The following is an 18,381-nucleotide window of genomic DNA, read 5'->3' as shown; positions in this document are numbered from 1 at the left end:
TAATTGGACAACTAGCACAGTGCATTGGAACTCAGAGTTATGCAGGATTGTTAAGAAGACAAGGACTGATCCCTCAAGGTCCTGAAGAGAACCCCCATGATTTAGGGGCTTCGAAACGCGTCGACCTTCTTTTTCCCTTGTTCCCGGCCAATCTTGTGACAATAGTATTGTGAAATATTGAGATTATAGAAAGTGTTGATGGCCTGAGATATGATGTTTTCATTAGAATTAAATAAAGTAAAAAATTAAAATAGCACCCCACCGCATTGATTAATAAGCGGTTCGTTTGAACCCTGGTGAGGCCATTCACGTTCTTCCTTTTTTCTTTTTCATTTCTTAAAGCACACTTCCCTTGATTGAGAGATGATTGCATAGGACAGTTGTATTGATTTAATGACAGATGATGAATGTGATGTGTGATTGCAGTCCCAACACTTCTAAAGACACTTCTCTTTAAAATTCCACTTTTGCACTTCCAAATGGACTATAGATTTTAAATATTCCCTCTCCTTTACGAAATTTCTAAAAATGTTTTTGAAATAATACTGTTTTGGAATAATTCAGAATATTCGAATATAAAAAGATTAATACAGTCGCAACTTATTGTGTGGTAATGCTACAATTGTTTTAGTCGTTGTGCATTTGAATGTGTAAAATCAGATAGCAGTACTGGCATTCTGTTTTGTTGAGAAAAAAAAGGTTGCACTTCCGGCGCATGCTACCTGCCACAGGAGGAAGCTATCAGAGTACGTTCCAAGCCTCACTAACCTACTCGAAGTGATTCCTCTGGCGTTTTGCAATTCTGAGTCCCATGGCAGGAAGAGCCCAATATTCCCTAAGCGGAGGGCTTTACTATGCTCCACCCACGGAGCTCATGGAGTTTTATGCCAAACTCCGCATTCCAAGTGGAGCGCGGAGTTGCAAAACCTCTGTGAACTCCGCAGGTGAATGAGTGTTTACCACCCACCCCTAATCCTTTGCAGAGGACCCTCAACTGCTTAAAAGTAAGCTGTTGATGGGGATAAGGTTGAGCTCCTCAGCCACATTATCTACAAGATCCACTATCACACCAATGTTGGGACCTTTTTGGAACTAGAAAGAAATCCTAACTCAGGTTTTGCAGTCCTAACTATAGTACATTTTAAATCCAAAACAATTTTAAACTGCAGGGACTTGACCAAGACTTTAACAGATCATTTTAGAAATTGATAAAAAAAATCGACCAATTGGAAAAAATTAACTAAAGGCAATTTTGGGATTTATTTGTGTGGTTACTTATTGACAGAGTGGTATCCACAAACACAAAGTCACAGGCCCCACTCAAGATCCACCAATGTAGGAAGTTGTCTTTCTATACAGTGCACTTGAAATGTATACTACATAGTGAGTCCAGTGAGTCCTCAATTGGCAGACAGAGGCATAAGTAGATAATACTAACACTCTATTTGTGGCAGTGTGGGTGAGCAGTCAGGCTTATCAGAGGATAGTGCCTAGCAATTGTTGCCTCTGTACTCACAGAGGCAATAAATGAGACACACGCTCAAAAATAAATCAGAGATCAATTTAGAAAAGTAAAACTATTTTTATATATATATTTTCAAACCAAGAACTGCGTTCACAGATAAGTACTGTATTTCTTATGCGTTTTCAAAAGATAGGAAATTGTTCAAAGTCATGTGCAATTACTCACCATACAGTTCTATTGGAGAAAAAGCAGGTAAATAAATAGCACAGCACAGACGGTTGTAGAAGATCACCTTCTGTGTTGAGGGTAGCAGGAAACACAGGTTCACGGTTCTACCAACAGGTAGTAGGGTGCGTTCTGAACTCCGGCGGTGGCAGGGTGTTGATGTTGTTAATAGCTAAAGTGCTACTGGGAAGGGTGGCCCTCTAAAAACAGGCTGTACAAGGGGACTTGCAAGCAAGTTTGATAACTCCCAAATGAGGGCTGGCGTCACGAGGGCCTTAGGGACAGGAGAGCACAGCCAGTTTATCATTACCCAGGCCGGGAGGGATGGGTGCAGAGCTGAAAGGTTGTCTGGCTCCAGTGTGTAAAGGTGCTCCTCACAGTCAGAGCCCAATAGCTGGCAGGACTGAATTCAGGACTGCTGGCCCACTCAAAACGTGGGTCTCAGGGGTTGTGATGTCCCTCAGCGGCTGTTGGCTCTGGTATAGTTGGAGTCCCGACTGGACTCTTTGGTGTCGGTCTTGATTGCAGGGATTCGGTACCACAGGGATTGGTACTGCATAGCTCCGGTCTGTCATGGGGCCTCTACACTTGAAGGGGAGACTGGTCTGACATTCAGACCACACGTACCTCTTTCTGGTAAGTTGGGGCATTGGTCAGGCTGGTGAGCTACAAGTCTGGTAGACTAGGTATTCTGGCAGTATTCGGTACCTGTGGACTCTACTCCAAAGGAGCTCTTGGCAATTGGCGAAAGAACACCAGCAGCAGGACAAGACAGTTCATCTTGATTGTCAAGTCTTGAAGCAGCAGGCAGGGGTTCATGCCAAAACTCAGTGCCAGGGTCACAGTTTTCGGTTTCAGCAGCCCTTCTTTGCCCTTTTAATTTCTTTAGGTCCCTTGAATCTGAAGTTCTAGGTTGAGGGTGCCACCTGAATACTCAATATAGAGGCATTATTTGGAGTCCCAGGTAGTAGCTAATGGGCTGCCTACCTTAGGGTGACTATACCCTCTATATGACCACTTCCTGTGGGTAGTGAGAATAACCCTGACCCTAATAGGCTAATGTCTACCCCACCGACCCAGAGAGGTTGTATTATTTATATCCTTTGTTTTGTTTTATACACTGTGTAGTACCGAGCACTTTTAGGTCCTGAGGAATTGCCAATCGGGCAAGAAACATGTCGACCACTTTAGAGGGTTGAGGTAGCTCACTGGGCCTTGTGCAGTCCCTATCTCTCCTCCCACCCCCTTTTAACTTAGGGAGCCAGCCACGCGAATAAAAAAGTTTTAGTGGACTGACGCACCTAATTTTAAATCACGTCACGTTCACGACTACACTTTCACCAGACCCCTCACATGCACTCAACCATTGGCTGGAACAAAAGATCTCCACAAAAGAGCGCCTTCTTGGCGCCCGTCGGACATTGCAGCGCCAGTCTGACGAGGAGCAGGAGACCAATGATGAAGCATGACATCTACCCAACTGGATGTGTGAGGTTTCCTAGTTCCAATAAGGGAACACCCGTCCCCTGCCTTTGCTCTTCTCCCATCTACACACCTTTTGCCATTCTCTTTCCCGGGGAACTTTGTATTCTTGTAGTATATGCCCTGTGTAGTACCATAGCTTGTATGAATTTAAACTTAACATTCCGAGACACCTTTCTAGGGTGTTCTAGGATAACCTTCCAGGCCCCATCCGACAGTGCCTCGCCCGAATCTAGTGTCCAGGAGTCTAGGAGTGGATTAAGAGATATGGCAGCGTGTTCCCTGACCCCGGTGTAGAGCCAGCGCACCAAGTGTCCCCCGGTACCCATATAATAAAGAAGATGTACCAGTTTGTGCTGTGCAGGTTTTACTCGCTGTGGGGTCCATTTATTTCGCACATTGTGTGATACTGTGGCGTGTAGGATGTAGAGCCTCAGGGGTGCCCCAGTGATTTGCAAAAGGGAGTCATGGTCCAATAGTGCGTCGTCCCCAAAAAGATCTCCCACCGTGTTCACTCCCGCATCTGGCCAGGGTTGCAATCTACCCTGTGTCAGTCGTCCCTGCGGCATCAGAACGCCTAACAGAGGAATGTTGTCAGCGTAGGGCAAGGCCTCAGACGTGTACGCTAGTGCTTTCCGTCAGCACAGCAGGGCAGTGTGTAATAGAGGGTGGCAGTCCCGAGGGATCCTGGCCCCAGGCAGAAGTAGGGAGTGTAGTTCGTCCCGTGCCAGTCTGTTGGTCGTGAGGTCAATCTCATGTAGATCTCTACCTGCAATCCATTGCGTCAGCCATTGAAGCTGGCTCGCATAATAGTACCCCCTAAAGTCTGGCACTCCACGACCTCCCCATCTGGTACTCAGTTGTAGGTCGGGAGACTAATTCTCCACCTTCCAGTGCCCAAGATTAGGGTGATTAGGAGCGTATTCAGTGCGTTAAAGATTTGTCGTGGGAGGAGAACCGGTAGGTTTACAAAGTAATATAGCATACGAGGGAGCATAACCATCTTAGAGACGGCAATTCTACCCATGACGGACAGGGGCAGTGACGTCCAGAATCCCACACTACCTCGCAGTCCATTAATGGCTCTACGTACATTTCCCTCAATCTGATCTTCTGGCAATCTATACACGTTAATGCCTAGGTACTTGAACGTAGTCTGCGCTATTTGGATCAGGTGTCCACCAAATTGAATATGGGGAGGGTGCTGTAGTGCCCCAAAGTAGAATCCTGTAGATTTTGCAGGGTTAACGGTTAATCCCGACACAGCTTCAAGTCGGTCAAGTGTGGACGTTATGGGCGAATGGTCGCCCTCCAGGTCCCGGAAGTATAGTAAGATATCGTCCGCATAGATCGATATCAAGTTGTGGGTTCCCCTTATGGAGATGCCCACTCTCTCTGCGTGAGCTCTGAGAGCGATAGCTAAGGGTTCTAACGTCAAAACAAATAAGAGGGGCGACAGTGGGCAGCCTTGGCAGGTGCCCCTGTGAATGGAGTAGCTGTCCGAGATGTATCTGCCGGTACGTGCCTTGGCTGAGGGGTCTGTATATAGTAGTTTTATCCATCTAATTAATGATTCTGGGAAGCCAAAGTGCCGCACCACTTCAAACATGAACGACCATGCCAGGGAATCGAATGCCTGCCGGAGATCCAGTGCGACACAGCCCGCCCGGGGGAATTCTGACGGCGTGGCTGACATTAGGGAATGGAGTCTCTGCATGTTTTGGGAAGTACTCCTACCTGGGAGGAATCCGCACTGGTCTGGGTGAATCAGGGCAGGGAGCCAGGCCTGTATCCTCAGAGCAAAGGCCTTACTGAGTATCTTATGTGGAGAGCATCAAGAGGGGTCTATAATTAGTCAGCTCAAGAGCATCCTTGCCAGGTTTAGGTATGGAGGTAACAAGGGCCTGCATTGTTGATGCAGGTAAATGTCCAGACTTGTACGATGTCTTGTAGACAGTCTCTAAAACAGGCACCAGGGTTGCAGAGTAAGTCTGGTAAAACTCCACAGGGAGTCCATCCATGCCCGGTGTCTTACCGTGATTAAGGGATCGGAGTGCTATTCGTATTTCTTGCTGCGTGATGGGTCCATCAATCTCAGCTTGCTCATCTCTGGTCACGGCCGGGAAAAGTAAATCTCGTAGGAAGTCTATGATCCCGTCAGTGGAAGTCGTGGGGAAGGGGGCTATAGGGTCCGCAGATGGTCTCGAAAAGCAGTGTTAATCTCCGACTGTGTGTGTGCTACTCTACCTGACCCGTCTCGGATTTGTGTAATTACCGGGATTCGGGGCAGTCTCGCACCAGGCGGGCAAGCAGGGCTCCCGATCTGTCTGATTCAGCCTGCTGACGGCGTAGGTACTCTTTATGGTCAATGACCCGTAACGTTTCCAACAGCTCCGCGTGTTCGATATTGCTAGTCTGTAGTTCCCCCTTCCGGTTAGGGTCTACACTTGCCTCCCTTTCCAGGGTTTTCAACCGATCCTCAACCCCACACAGTTTCTTGTGAATTTCCTGCCGGGCTCCCACTAATTGTCCTATGGCCGCCCCTCGTATTGCAGTTTTCATGGCATCCCACACCACCAAATTGGACGTTGCCTTGTCCCAGTTATCCAGGGCCTCGGACAGCGACGTGCAGAAGGGGCCATCCTCTAACAGCTGTAGGTTGCGCCTCCAGGTGGGCACCGGGGATGGCACCCTACCCCACTGCAGGTCTAATGTGTGTGGTCTATGGTCCGAGAAGGTTTTAGCCAGATATTCCGATGTGGTACACTTGGACAGCAGAGATTTAGTGCACAGGAATCTATCCAGTCGCGTGTGAAGGTTGTGTACTGGGGAATGGTAAAAGTATTCTTTGTGGGTCGGGTGTAATGACCGCCATACATTCGGGGCATAAATACTACCCAGGACCAACAGGGTGCCGTCTAATGTGCCCTTCACCATAACGTACCTCCCCTGATCATCCACCCTCCAGTCTAGTTCTACAAAAGGAGTGCCTTGACGTACCCAAATAGTAGCCCCCCTGGAGAAGGTGGAGTAGGGAGTGGAAATTACTGTTCCTCTCCATCTCTTCCGTAAGGTGTGTGCTTCGGTCACTGTCAAGTGCGATTCCTGCATGAAAGTGATTTGAGCTTGATGGCGTAATAAGAATGCATGAATCCTATGCCTTTTCTGAATGGCCCAAAGCCCTCGCACATTCCAGGTGGTCAGTCTATACCTCCCTATTGTTTCAGCCTTGATCGGACCCAGGTATATTCACTGTATGATGCCATGCACCTCGTAGCACACGGCGTAAGTGTCAGCCAGGAGACGTACTTCTTCCCACCCGAAAACAAAACTAACTTGGCGCAGCCTGAGAACATTGCTGAGCCGAACAAGAAAGTCTGCAACATAACCAACCAAGTACTTGTGCATACGCCATTGGGGGGGTGGCCAGGCACAGGTCTAGTCCAGTGAACCATCCGTTTCCGTGCTCCCGGCTCAACGGCGCCACCAGGGATGTGATTATCAGGATAGTAGTTCCATATATCTTCTGGGGGTCCCATTCTAAAAGTGTCAAGTTCTCTCGGGACCCTATTTGTGAGGTATGCCTAAGTCTCTACAAGTTTCTTGTTAGCTAGGTGTGTCTGCCCTATGTCTATCATGTGTACGGTACTTTGTACTGTTAGCCTCCCGACCACCCCATCCCTCTTACCGCCCGTGTACGTGTTGCCATCAGGCAAGTAACAGAAAAAGGATATCAGTGGCCTTCAGGATGTGCAGTTCACACCTCCTCAGGTGGTTACTCTTGTCCGTTGTCCAGTATTTCATCAGCAGCTTTGGGCGTCACAGTCGGAAATAAAACCATGCTGTGTTCGGAGTCCGAGTGGATCGTGCTGTCCTCTGTGTCCGTATTAATAGTTGCCCGATCTTCCCTGAAGTTGCCCACCAGAGCGACGGATCCCAGCTCTCCATCTTTCTGTTGTTCTCGTGAGGGTCTCCTCCATCCCGGCCCTGCCATCGAGGTGAGGGACGATCCATCCGCTTGGTCCGAGCGCGTCTTTTTGTCGTACACTATCTTGAGGCGGGCCAGGAATAGTAGAGCGTACCGTAGCTTGGCCTTCTGGAGTCTCTTCTTGACTTCAAAGTACGATGATTGTTGTTTCTGTACCACATTGGTATAGTCCGGATACAGAGAGATGCGCCTATTTTCAAACTCCATGAGGGATTTTTCTCGGGCCTTTTGCAGCAATGTATCTCTGTCCCGGTAGTTGAGTATCCGGACAATCAGCGGGCGCGGTGGCTGACCAGGTCTGGGCCGCCTGGTAGGGTCCCGGTGTGCCCTCTCCACACAAAACAGCGGAGATAGTCCCTCAGGGGCCACATGGTCGCGGAACCACTGTTCCATAAAGTCCGTCGCCTGAGCTCCCTCACTGCGTTCCGGAAGGCCAATGACGCGGATGTTATTCCGTCAATTGCGGCTTCCGCTTCCTCCACGTGGTCCATCAGAGATACCACCTGTTCCTGCAGCTGTTGAACGGAGGCGGTGTGATCTGCCATCGTCGGTGTCATATCCGCTATCGCCATGCCCTGGTCTCTGACTTTGTCGGCCAGTTTAGTGTGGTCAGCTTTAAGTAAGGAGAGGTTGGTAGTTAGGGTACCCAGTTGCGATTTCATCGCTGTTCTGGAGTCTCTGATCTCCTTTAAAATCAGGTCCAGTTTGTCCATCTGTTGGTTTCCCATGGGGTCCTGTCCGGCTGTCCCCGGAGGGGCTTCTCCCGCTGCATTCGCCTGGGTGACCACTGGTATAACTGGGCCGTCCCGGCCGTCCAGTGGTTTGGTGATTTTTCGCACCATGGCCGTTGTTTGCACGGGGTGCATTGAGTATTGAGTATGGACTGTGAGTCCCGATGTATATATCGCAACGCAGCTATTTTTGGTATTTTGTATCCCTGAGGAAGTTGTAAGGGATACACTCCTACTGTGACGAAACGCTTTGGCGCAAGGCTATAAAGAAATAAAAGAACAAAGAGAAGAACAAGAATTACAGCATTGTTGTTTGATTACAAGATACCTACGAACTACAGTTGTGATTGTGTTATGCGTGTGCCTTCAATTGGGTTTACTCATTTTATTAACCTCAGAAGTATGAAAGACTGAGTAGACATTCAAGGATGCATATCTGTGACCTTCAGGTATCAAACAAACTTTTACAGTGGATGCATCGTGCACTGACCTATCCCATAGTTTCACAATGCTAAAAAGAATAAGACATTACAATATGTGTGTTCATCATTTCATTTCCACGATTGTATCCTTTAATTATCCTTCCGCTTCGTTGCTTCTTACTTCATAGATGTTAAAGTCTTAAATTAGGAACATGTTGGAACACAAGAAGGAACATGTTTTGTCTCCGTTGTAATGTAGTGGAGTATTTTTATACAGGAGTGGGACATTATTAGTAGAGAGGTATCTTATTTAAATTGCCAATTTAGCTTAAATGCAAGTTCAGATTCAGGAGGTGTACATTTAAACATAAGTAAATACTTTGCAATAGTGTGGTCTGCAATGAAAATGCTTTCATTTTTTCCCTAAAAGGAAAATGTGTTTCTCCCAGGAGAACTCATTTGCATCTCACATCTACCAATTGTGAAAGTGATTGATATCTATGCCCCACTTTGGACCAGGATTTACTATTGTCATCAACAGGAGCAAATCTCCAACTTTACTAATTGAGTGAACATGCCTTCCAAACATTTTTGAATGCCCACAATAGTCTATATTTGTAGATACTCGCCTACTTTCCAAGCCACTGCACTCTAAAAATGCCACAACTCTCTGTGGTCAGATCTGCTCAAACATATTACAAACGTAGCCATTCTTGGGCAGTAGTCAACTCCTACAAACGGCTATCCCCCGCTATGTATTTTTCCACCACTTTTTCACTCTATCTAAAGCGCAGTTTTATAGCCTTAAGACTGGGGGACTGGTGCTTTCTTCAAAACCTACCCACCTGGCGTCGTACGGAGGAGGTCACAACCTGCAGAGGGTGTGGGTTAGCAATAGAAACAATCATGCATGTGGTTTGCATTTGCCCCAACCTCAACTCTCAACGCAGGAGTATGCTCAGGTCAGAATGGAATAGGCTGGGAGTTCGGACCTGTAGGCATGCCATCATTGCCGCCCTGTCTACGGATAATACTGTTTTAAACATAAAATTTGCTAAATTTATCCAGCAAGCGTATCGCAATTTTAATACAAAGAAAACTGTCTTGGCCTTGCCACCCACCATTTAGATTAAATAATGTATAGTAATAGACTTTCCGACGATTATGAGGGTCGTAACTCAAATTGAAATTCTGTGGCGTGCATGCTTATGGTTCGCTTTTATCATTTGAATATAATGGGTGCCGCACGAGAGACGCTAGGTCATATTATACAAAACAGTCTAAATTTGTACTTATTTATGTTTTTTTGTGCCCGCATGGGTTCTTTGTTTTTAACTATTTTATATACAAAATTGTACACAATGTGATTTGGAGAAAAACTTTTAAAGATATTGTTTTATATCTAAATAACGATTATTATTATTATATTACATCACTTTAATGTATTTTTTTTTATTCAGGCCAATTTCATTTGTCACCTTACAAGCAATCTGCTACACAAAGGAGTAGACAACTTTATTAAAAAATTCTAATAATTTACAGTGAACAAGTCTGAGCTTCTAAAAGCTTTTTGCACATCATCCATCTGCTTCTATGGTTTGTACATATTGTCAATATATAATGGCTATAGAAGGAGATTGACCTAGGCTTTTTAACTGCTTAACTTCTATGTTACGGATGTCTCTGGTAGAAAGCAACTAGTGTGAATAACTAGATTAAATACAGCAACTCACTGCTATGATGCAGCAAAAGTTAAGAAATGCTCTTATCATCTGTTGCTATGTCGGAAGCAAATTCCAAGCTGGTTTGGATAGGGAGGAAATCCTCTGGAGAAGAGTGCACAGAGATAATGAGTGCAGCCTTGCAGACTACTACTTATGTGTCCCTTTGTCTACATCAAGGTAATATGGGTTATGCATCTTCTGGTGTTAGGATGGGAAACTTCATGGTGAATACTGCATTTGCTTCCCTTTTTTTTGCTAATGCTGCAGCCTTTTGTTATCCTTTTTCTGAAACTTAACAAAAACTATCGTCTCACTGTATGATGGACTAACAGGGAGCATCATGTATGTTTACTTACAGTCAGAGGCTTATGTAAAAAAATGAGGAAGTTATTTCCCCGTCACAGATGTCCTACATATTCTATACGTCTTTATTATGCCCCCCACTTCCAGGAAACATATTCCTGACATGTACAGCCGAAGTGCAGGAGTGAACGAGTCTGGTTCCGCAACTCTGGCTAGCTCAACAGAAGCAACGTAACCAAGTTTTAGCCATTGAATAATTGTACATGAATGAATGTTTTTGTTCTGATTGTTCTTTCAATGTTACAACCTGGTGTGGTTCAAAGGAGGAGTGAAGCAGTCATTAGACCATACCTATACCACTTGAAGCATTATTACCTGTATTCTCTATTGAAGTTGATAGTAGGTGATATAACTTATGCAGCCTTATGGCCCCATATTCATAGAGCCTAGTGGGGTTCACACCCACATAAAATACCTAATCGGGCCATCCCTGTATTGCCCGTTTGGTTACATTTATCAAGTAAATTGCATGGTGGGGCCATACTGATCGCGTCTTAAGGTGGTCGATTACATTCAGTGCCAATATTTTCATGGTAAGGGCGCTTCATGGATATCTTAATGTGTTTACAATGGTGCATGTTACAAATGTCTGCGCGTGTGCTGGTTTGAGCGTTGTAAGTATGCGAATGGATGACGTTATGTATTGTTGTGTGCATATGCCTAGGTGTTAAATACATAGTGCAGTTGGTTTCGTTAATAAACATTCACTTTGCCTTGTCAAGCTTGCCCGCTCTGCACGTGCATGCTAGCGGGAGCTGTCCAACGTCCTGAAATCGTTTTCTGTTACCAACAGGGCAGCGCAGATCAGGTGCTTGGCTTTGGTCTGTCTCACACTGTAGTTACATTTATGTTGGCGGACAAGGATTAACCAAAAATAGTAATTATTGGAATTTAAATCAGTAACGTAGCAAGGGTGCAGCAATGGGCCTGGGTGCAAGACAGACAAATGGGCCATATTACTGCTGGACGGTAAGTAAAATACAACAATAAATGATGGTCAGTGGGCTGCTGCACCGGCTGCACGCTTGGTACCTGCGTCCCTGAAGCATTGCCCTTGGGTTAACTGAAGTTGGTCGTGAATATGACGTGCTATATCGCAATATAATGTGTTCCGGTGCTATTGATGCTGAAGCTGCCGTGTTTCCTTTTGTACAACGTTCCCCTCTTCTGGGATACTACGTTAAATGCCAGGATTTAGATAGGGGTCTATTGAACATGCTATCGTATGTCCCGGAAATATGTACACATGTTACAGCTGAAGAGTCTGTCGCTCAAAAAATTAATGAATGTTCATGCTGATGTGTCCCATCCCACTACTAACTGTAATCTGTGAACATATTTTCTGAGCCCTCTGCGCGTAAAGTGCCGTTTTTAGAAACATATCAATGTAGAGAGGGTATCTCTCAGCCCCGATTGTACATATTTTGGTGCAGATGCTACTTCAATCGCTCTTTGTTTACGTGTCACTGGCGCAGACACTGATCCCCTCGCACTGCAGAATCCCATAGCCTCCGTCTGCTGGTTTTGCATCGAGCTCTCAGTGCGCAGCCTCCAGCCTGCCTCGCCCGGCTGCTGGGTCCCCTCGCCCCCCGTAGCCGCCTCTGCCGCTGCAGCGGCATCATGGCTCTCAACAACTTCCTCTTCGCCCAATGCATCTCCTACTTTTTGGCCTTTCTCTTCGGCTTCATAGCGGTGGTGCCGCTGTCCGAGAACAGCGCCGACTTCCAGGGCCGATGCCTGCTCTTCACCGAGGGCATGTGGCTGAACGCCAACCTGACGGCCGAGAGGCAGCGCTTCACCGTGGACGAGTGGGGGCCTGAGTCGGCCTGCAGGTTCAGCGTTTTGGCCGGGGGTCTGGCGCTGCTGGCGGCCGCGGTGCAGGCCTGGAGGACTCTATTTTTCCTCTGTAAAGGGCACGACGAGTAAGTACCGGGAAGGGGGAGGGAGGCATTTGGATAGGTAAAAGGACGGTAGGTGTCCCCTAAGTATAGTGAAGGCGGCGGTGGGAGGGGCAAACGGAAGCAGATGTGCATGGTGCACATGGAAGGTAGATGACCCTGTATTTTATAGATGCTGTGTGTGCATATGGTACTTTGAAGCCACATGTTCATGGATTGAAAGAAAAGCAGCTGTGTGAGGGATGTAGGCAGACATGGTTATAGAAGAGCTGAAGGAGTTCATTGCATGAAAATGGCAGGGACAGATGTCGGAATGCGAGAGCACAGCAAATCAAAGAGAGGACACGATTAGGTGTAAGGGATGTGAGGGGAAATCCAGACAGGAAGTTGTCATTCATTACAGGGAGAGGGAGGCTACGGTCAAAGCATGGCATGGAAATTATAATTGGTTGAAGAGTATATGGGGTGTAGTTCAAGTCACGCCATCTTGGATAGGAGAATGGATTACCTGTCCAGCAGTGGAGGGTTGTAAATTGATGAGCACAGGACAGAGACAGTGCAGTCAAACTGCAGCCGCTGTACACAACTCAAAAATGTAATTTCAACAATATTTTAAAGTTTTGGGTATCATGTTTTGCAAAACACGTCTTTTCATGACTTGGTATTCATCTACGTTTTATGCAAGGCGATTCTGTATAATTCAGCATAAAAATGTTTACTAGATTTTTTAGTGTAACGCGAATTTATTTATGCCCATTATTTTTTATGAGGCCCGTTAACAGCCTTTCATATTGTTTTGTTCCAGCATGTTAGAGTTTATAAAACTCAAATTAGGCCTCAATGGAATAAGCAAGGGTGTATTTATTTGCTGATAAGTTTGGAGTGTTCCACTTTTAGGGGTATGTATTACAGGGACAGTTTGCGATCAGTGAGAACTTTTTAGAGCACATATAATGGCTGCTTAAATACTGATGTTCATATTCGGTTTGTGTTATCACTTATATATGTCAATATTCACACCCCCTGTCGTACCTGCCCCTCAAACATTATCCCTATTGATCAGAGACTTAGGTATTTCAGAATCAATGGCTCTCCAAAATCTTTTTTACAGTAATACGTCACACAGATTAACAATATTTTTATTTTCAAAAAGTAGGATAGTCATTTGAGCAAGCGAACGTTACCAACTTAATAAACACATCTTTGTTAGGTCTCAACACAAGTCTCAGAGTAACTCTACTAAACCCCTGTTAGCAATGACACAAGTGCTCTGAGAAATGTGTGTTAAGTTCAAGCAGGTCCAGCAATTTTAAAGTCAATAAAACAACTCAGTAAAATTGCCAGACAAATTAAAAAAGAATGAATAAGGAAAAATACACCAAAACTATTAAAATCGATTGAGATGAACCTGAAATGTGATTTTTAAAATGCATATGGCAACAAGCAAAAACATAAAGTGCCAATCAGAGGTAGCATATCACAATGGACTGGGTCCTAGATGCAATTTCATGTCAACCATGATGGAGCGGAAGTTGGATACACCAATCAGGCCTTCTCGTTCAAAGTTTCAACCTAGGACTTGGGGCCTGATTTATATTTTGACGGTAAGGATACTCCATCGCTCTGGCGATGGAATCTCTTTACTGCCAAGATAATGATACGCTCATCCGATCTAAATATGGGCGGACCGTAGGTTGGCCAAGGTGAAGACTCTTCTGTCTTTGCTGTTGCCAAACTTCTCCGATCGCCCAAAGGAGTAAGGAACACCGGAGAAGTGGCTGTAAGTCTGCCCCACTAATTCAGATGGGCAGATTTATGGCCATTTTTTTTACTTTCCATCACAGCCAGCAAAGCCTGGCGGTAGGGGGCAATAAAAAATGAAGAGTACCCCCCTTCCATGGGAGAAAACTCCCATTACAAGAAGGCCATTTTTTTTTCCCAAGAAGAAAATCCCACTTTGTCATGTTGAGGGAGAGGGAGCTGTGCATCAAACTTAAAAAAGCATTGACAGTTGCCACTGTGACAGTGGTTTCTGCCAATGCTATAGAAATGACCACTGGCTTGATGGTCATTTTGTAATTTAGTGGGTGTGGACTCCATCAGGGCAATGGAGTAATATACTCCGTTGCCTTGTTGGAGTTCACTCCATCCACCAAGATATACATCTGGGCGCTAGTTTCTGCAATAGAAGTCAAAATCCTTCAGCGGCAATGTCCAAAGCTGGGGCTGGCGAGGATTTCAAATACTTTGCTGTTGAACTTCCGCTGAAGCTGTTGGTTTTGGAACCAAAAGCTCCAAGCAGGACAAAGTGGGATTTCATAGCTGCTCAGGTTCCTTCTTCACTGGGATGGATTTGCCGCATTGGACTTAGTTACATTTTCTGTTCTCAAAAATCCCTCCAACAGGGCAAGGCAGAATATCTTCACCATGATATCGAATTGAACACCTTTGTAACATGATAAAAAGCTCCATGTGGGGTGAGTATGGCTATCTTACCCACTTATTGTGCGCCTGGTTGGGTCATCTGTTTGCCATATATAATCTCAAAAGGTCATTGTATAATTGCAAAGGCCAGCACACTAGCAGGAGAGGAAGGAAAATCTGTGCAGCAATGAACAAATGGACCACAAGGCAAAATGCGGGAGGGATTGGTTGGCCTAGGCTGGAGAACTCATGGAATTGGGCAGTACTCTGCTGTTTTTCTCGTCTCTCATATTTTCTATTTTTTTCTCTATTGTTTTTTTCTTTCACATTATGTGCATTGATTGACTGTAGATTCTTTTGGTATTGTTTATGTGTGAAATGTGGAAATTGTATGAAATCCTGGAAATAGATATCAGCAAAGACTTTATTTATCTGTATTTATGAACATTTTTTCTTATTTTGTACACTCTCTCCAAATAAAAACCATTACAAAAGGCTGGTGTAATTGTCTGGTCTTGAAGAATTTGTTGGATAAAAAGATCAATATATAGAGCAAATAGAAAGGGAGAGCAGGGATAGCCCTGTCTTGTCCCCCTAGTGACATTGTTACGGCTTGACTCTTGGCCCATATATGTAGTCTCGCATATGGTCTTAAATACATTGCCTGTATAGCTGTTATAGAAACCTGGCCAAAACCCTCTCTGTAAACTTATCTTAAGTGTCTGGGACACTTAACCTCAGCGCACTGTCGCTCTGCGCGGGTGTAATACAAACACTCCGCCTTGATTTTTACTCAATAAACACAGATGAACCTTAAAGAACTGCTGTTGACTCCGATAAGAGACATAGAAGTGTCCAATAGAGGGATGAAGAAATGTGAGCATTGTGTTCATTGTTCCAATGTGATTACAGGGAAAACTTTACATCATCCACAAACTGGGAAAGCAATGGAATTGCACTACAATGGAGACTGTAATTCAAAAAATTTGATTTATTACATCAAGTGTCCCTGCGGGAAAATTTACGTCGGTAAGACGGAGAGAAAACTCAAAACGAGAATTACTGAACACAAAAGCACAATAAGAAATAAAAATGTAAAAAGTAATCTGGCAAAACATTGGAATGACAACAATCATGGCATAGCTCAGATCAGGTTCTCCATTCTTGAAGTTGTGAAAGTTTACGAGGGGGTTGATCTCACCAGATCCCTCCTCCAAAGAGAAATACATTGGATTACATTTTTGGCCACTCAGGAACCTAAAGGGTTAAATGAAAAAATTGATTTATCATGTTTCATATGAGTCTTTTCACCCTGTAGTCTGTTTCAGCTTGATGTCTGCTTTTTTGTGTAGAATGTCATGATAATTGTATAACAGCAAGAAAATGATGTATAGTAGGAGTTTTATCAAAAACACACACTCTTCCTTTTTTTAGGGTTTATTTCATTTATACTTATTTTTATTTCCCACTTTGAGGCATTTTCGTGTAAGTTTTGAGTCGCTTTTGACCCTTCGAATATGGCGCCCGTATTTCAGTGATCTTTAGCTGGTTAGTTGAGTCCGTTTTTAGTGTTCATACCCCTAGCTATCAGGCTTTATATTGAGGAAGACCGCGGTGCGTTTTACACAGCGTGTCGGTACATTGTGTAGCCGTTACAGAGCATTGCTGAGTAGTGGAGTAGAAGTTTGAAGCGCAGTTCTTCAGAACTCGGTAAGGGGCCTCTAAATAATTTGTCCATGCAGACACCACTCGGTCTTGAGGTTTTTGAACCCAGGGTTAAGCGACCTGGTTTGTCATTGCAGATCAGTTTATACCCCCGCAAGAGCAGAACCCCTTGTTTTTGGCACCGAGTGTTCATCACAAGGTAAGAGAGAACTGCGCGACCGGCCAGTTAGTTTACTTGGACCATTTGACAGTGGAGAGCAGCTTTCCACATGGTTCTCATATGTTTTCAACACTTTTTTAGGGTTTAGATTGAAGACACAGGTGACTACGGCATAGTAAGTTTGTTTCTCCGTGATTTTGGGTTATTTTTGGCACAGTGAGGTGCATTCACTGGGGTGATGGTGATGTGTGTTTTTACTCTGCAAAGCACGTTTTCAATGACGGTTTGGACACCTTGTACATAGTGATGTTCTGTTTCCTGTACCATTAATGACGCACAGAGTAACCTATACGCATAATTCATTTCACAGGCCCCTGAGGAAGAGCTCGTTTGAGCTTGAAATGCATTGGGCACCAAGATAAAGTCATCTATTGTCATTGTATAAAAATGTAACAATGTGAATTTTCTTTAATTGTATAATTTTTGATTGAAAGCATTATGTAACTGAGGAAAAGTTACTGAATCATTTGTGGTTTATTTTACGATAAAGGGCATATCTTGATAACAAACATCTGTGTTTATTGAGTAAAAATCAAGGCGGAGTGTTTGTATTACACCCGCGCAGAGCGACAGTGCGCTGAGGTTAAGTGTCCCAGACACTTAAGATAAGTTTCCAGTGCAGGCACGGACAAGACAAACGTGCTACCTTAGCAGCACGCTGAGTGAAAAATATAAAAACTTTTCAGTATTATTGGTTTAACTTTTGAAAAAACCTCGAGTGCTCCTCCCACCCACCATTCAAAACCCTCTCTGTGCCATAATAGCCCATAAATATTGCCATGAGACTCGATCAAATGCCTTCTCTGCTCTAGGAGGATCATAGCCATCTTCTCTCCTGTTACCTCAGTTATATCAAACAAGGCTATAGCACATCTAATATGGTCTGTTGTGCCTCTTCCCGGTATAAAGCCATGTTTCCATGGTGAGACTAGATTGTCTTTAATCCCCCTAATTGAGTCCCAATAATTTTGGAATACAGTTTGGTATCCACATTCATGAGGGATATGGGCCAATAAGATGCAGGATTGTCGGGGGCTTCCCCTTTTTTAAAAATATCACAATATCTGCTCCTTGCCAAGATTCCAGGGGAACCCCATTTTATTGTACTCCAAGAAACAAGTTCAAAAGTAGCAGAGCTATTTTCTCCTGAATGGCTTTATAGTATTCCAAGGGTATACTATCAGGGCCAGCCACTTTTCCTGGTAGCCATGGACTGTAGGTCTAGTTAAATCTCTTCTATTGTGATCTCTCTTTCCATCTTCTGCCTAATTTCTTCGCTTACCCTACGTTGATTCGTCAAAACTGGGGGATTGGCTAACTAGCAGGGGGGTACTCTCTAACCTCCAATATGGTTTCAGAAAACACAGAAGCACTATAGACCAATGTCTAAATTTGTATCTTCTGATAGGGAAATATACAATAGCAAAACCAGGCCATTTATACCTAGGTGTTATGGATTTGTCTTCGGCATTCGACCTGCTAAATCGGTCGAAACTATGATCTAGCCTGTGAAAAATGGGGACGGAAGCACCTCTGATTAATTTTCTTAGTGACCTCCATCAGGATCTTTCTACCAAAGTGAGGACAACGTCAGACGGCTGATGCACTGGACACTTTAGCTCTAGGAGAGGGGTCAGACAAGGTTGCATTTTGGCCCTCTCCTTTTTACCTTGTATATTAATGCCTTGGAAGACTCTTTAGTTAAGGCTACAGTAGACGTCCCGCGTATAGGAGGATTAGGAGTACCATCTCTCCTATACGCGGATGACGCTGT

General features: G+C 44.7%; 1 protein-coding gene across 1 annotated transcript in view; it reads left to right on the top strand.

The window, feature by feature from the left end:
- The first annotated feature begins 12,020 nt into the window (after positions 1-12,020).
- TMEM179 (transmembrane protein 179) overlaps positions 12,021-18,381 on the top strand; it is a 165,599-nt gene continuing 159,238 nt past the window's right edge. Inside the window, exon 1 of the mRNA XM_078660273.1 lies at positions 12,021-12,322. Coding sequence (XP_078516399.1) covers positions 12,021-12,322 — 302 coding nt within the window. The remainder of the gene's footprint in view (positions 12,323-18,381) is intronic.

This window comes from Lissotriton helveticus, chromosome 9, assembly GCF_964261635.1.
Source record: "Lissotriton helveticus chromosome 9, aLisHel1.1, whole genome shotgun sequence".
NCBI classification, from domain to species: Eukaryota; Metazoa; Chordata; class Amphibia; order Caudata; family Salamandridae; genus Lissotriton; species Lissotriton helveticus.
This window is presented reverse-complemented; position numbering and strand designations above follow the sequence as displayed.